Source organism: Echinops telfairi, unplaced genomic scaffold (genome assembly GCF_000313985.2).
Source record: "Echinops telfairi isolate 266 unplaced genomic scaffold, ASM31398v2 ScPeMD7_5479;HRSCAF=6326, whole genome shotgun sequence".
NCBI classification, from domain to species: Eukaryota; Metazoa; Chordata; class Mammalia; order Afrosoricida; family Tenrecidae; genus Echinops; species Echinops telfairi.
The window spans coordinates 103,569-105,769 of NW_022109378.1; the positions used below are offsets into that span (position 1 = coordinate 103,569).

At 39.3% G+C, this 2,201-nt stretch overlaps 1 protein-coding gene across 1 annotated transcript; it reads right to left on the minus strand.

Moving 5' to 3' along the window:
* Positions 1-592: 592 nt before the first annotated feature.
* Positions 593-910, minus strand: LOC101651650 (neo-calmodulin-like). The gene has a single exon (XM_045295130.1). The coding sequence runs from the start codon at positions 908-910 to the stop codon at positions 593-595; it is 318 nt and encodes a 105-aa protein (XP_045151065.1).
* Between the last annotated feature and the right edge of the window lie 1,291 nt (positions 911-2,201).

Below are 2,201 nucleotides of genomic sequence, written 5' to 3' on the forward strand. Positions count from 1 at the left end.
TGTGTCTTGCCCTTTTCTGCTTTTATTCTATTTATTCCTTTCTATCTTTCTTTTCTCTTTTTTGTTTCTTTCTGTCTTTAATTCTATTACTTCTATCCACATACACAGACATGTTCTTATATTTTTATTTGTCTGCTAACACTTTTTCTTTCCTTACTTGCTATCTCTGTTTTCTCTCTCCTTTTCCAATGGAAGTTACTTTCCATGACCTTATTAATATAGCCGCATGTATGGGAAACTGGCCAGCCCAGACAGTGTGCGCGTCATTAGCCAACGGTTCCTGAAGGAGCCCACTGAGTGCTTCCTTATCAGTAAGGTTTGTACAAGTATTGATATTGAAAATCTGATGTGTAACTTGATCTTCAGGGACCAGACCACCAGTTAATCCATGCAGATTTGTGTGTGTGCGCACGTGCTGACAGAGGTACTTTTTGACATTCAGTTTTGCTATACAGAAACAAGAATAATTGAACGTGTGTGTGTGTGTGTGTGTGTGTGCAAGAGGTAAGTAAAAGATTCAATTAGATTCTTCTAGGGGCTGGGGTGCAGATAAAGGAGCTGAAAGAAGGTCTTCATTTTGCAGTCATCATCTTTATGAATTCTTCATAGTTGATTGTCCATCGCCATCCATGTCTGCTTCTCTGATCATTTCATCTACTTCGTCTGTTAGTTTTTCTCCTAAATTTGTCATGACGTGGCGAAGCTCGGTCTCACAGATGTAGCCGTTGCAATTCTTGTCAAAGACTCGGAATGCCTCGCGGATTTCTCTTTCACTGTCTGTGTCTTCCATTTTTCTGGTCATCATTGTCAAGAACTCTGGGAAGTCAATGGGGCCATTACCATCTGCGTCTACCTTGCTGATCATATCCTGTATTTCGGCTTCAGTTGGGTCCTGACCCAGAGACCTCATGACAGTTCCAAGTTCCTTTGTTGTGACGGTGCCGCCTCCATCTTTATTGAATAGGGAGAAAGCCTTCTTGAATTCAACAACCTGCTCTTTGGTAAGCTGATCAGCCACGGTGCCAATGGAGAGAGGAAACCCAGAGGGAGAGAGGCGCTCTGCACCAGCACAGGGGCTGTAATGGCGGGGTGTCTCTGCGGCTTCTGCAGTGGCGACTGCTGCTATGGCTGCTGCTGCTTAGAGTGCCCAGTGATGTGTGCCGGTGTCATCGCCTCCTGCACCACTGCCCACTGCTAGTAATGGTGCCCCGTTGGAGACACGCTCAGCACCACTGCCTGAGATATTCATTTGTTAATGAAGTACCACTCAAGGTAAGTAGAAATTGCTGTAAACATCAATTTGGAATATACTAAATATGAATCTAGCAAAATCGAAGTCATCAAAATGAAATTAAACATTTAAGATTTATGTCCTAGGCTGAATTGGACTGAAATTGCCAATTTTGACTCAAAAAATGATATATTTTACTATGCCAGCAATAACACAATTAAGAGGAATGGAGTTGCCTTCATTATCAAAAAGGACAAATTTAAGATCTTTCTTGGAGTACAGTGTTGACTTTGATAGGATTAAATCTATCTGCCTTCAATTCAATTACTATTCCAATTTAAGCACCAACTACAAAAACCAATGATGAAAAAATTGAAAAATTCTACCAAACTCTTCAGTATGATAGTTATCAAACATCCATTTATGATTCATTTAGAATTATTGGAAATTAGAATGCAAAAATTGGAAACAAAGAGGAAGAAAATATGGTCTTGGAGGCAATAATGCAGCTGAAGATCACATGGTAGAATTCTGAAAGACCAGTGGCTTGTTCATAGCAAATACCTATTTTATACAACATATAAGGTAACTATACAATTGGACTTCTCCAGGTAGAAGGCACACAAATCAAATTGACTAGAAGCTCAATATCATTAGCTATACCCAGGCTAGGGTTTGATTGTGGAAAGGATATCAATTACTCATATTTAAGTTCAGGTTGAGGTTGGAGCTAAAGAAAATGAAACTAAGTCAATGAGTGCCAAAATATGACCTTGAGTCTATCCCACCTGAATTTTGAGGACATTTCAAGAACAATTTGATGCCGTGAATTCGTATGAACAAAAATATCATTCATAAAAAAATAAAAAGTCATTGAAAAGACAGGACAAAAAGAAAAGATCAAAGTGGATGCTCTAAGAGCATCTGAAACTTGCTCTTTATCAAACAGTAACTAGAGCAAATGGAAAAA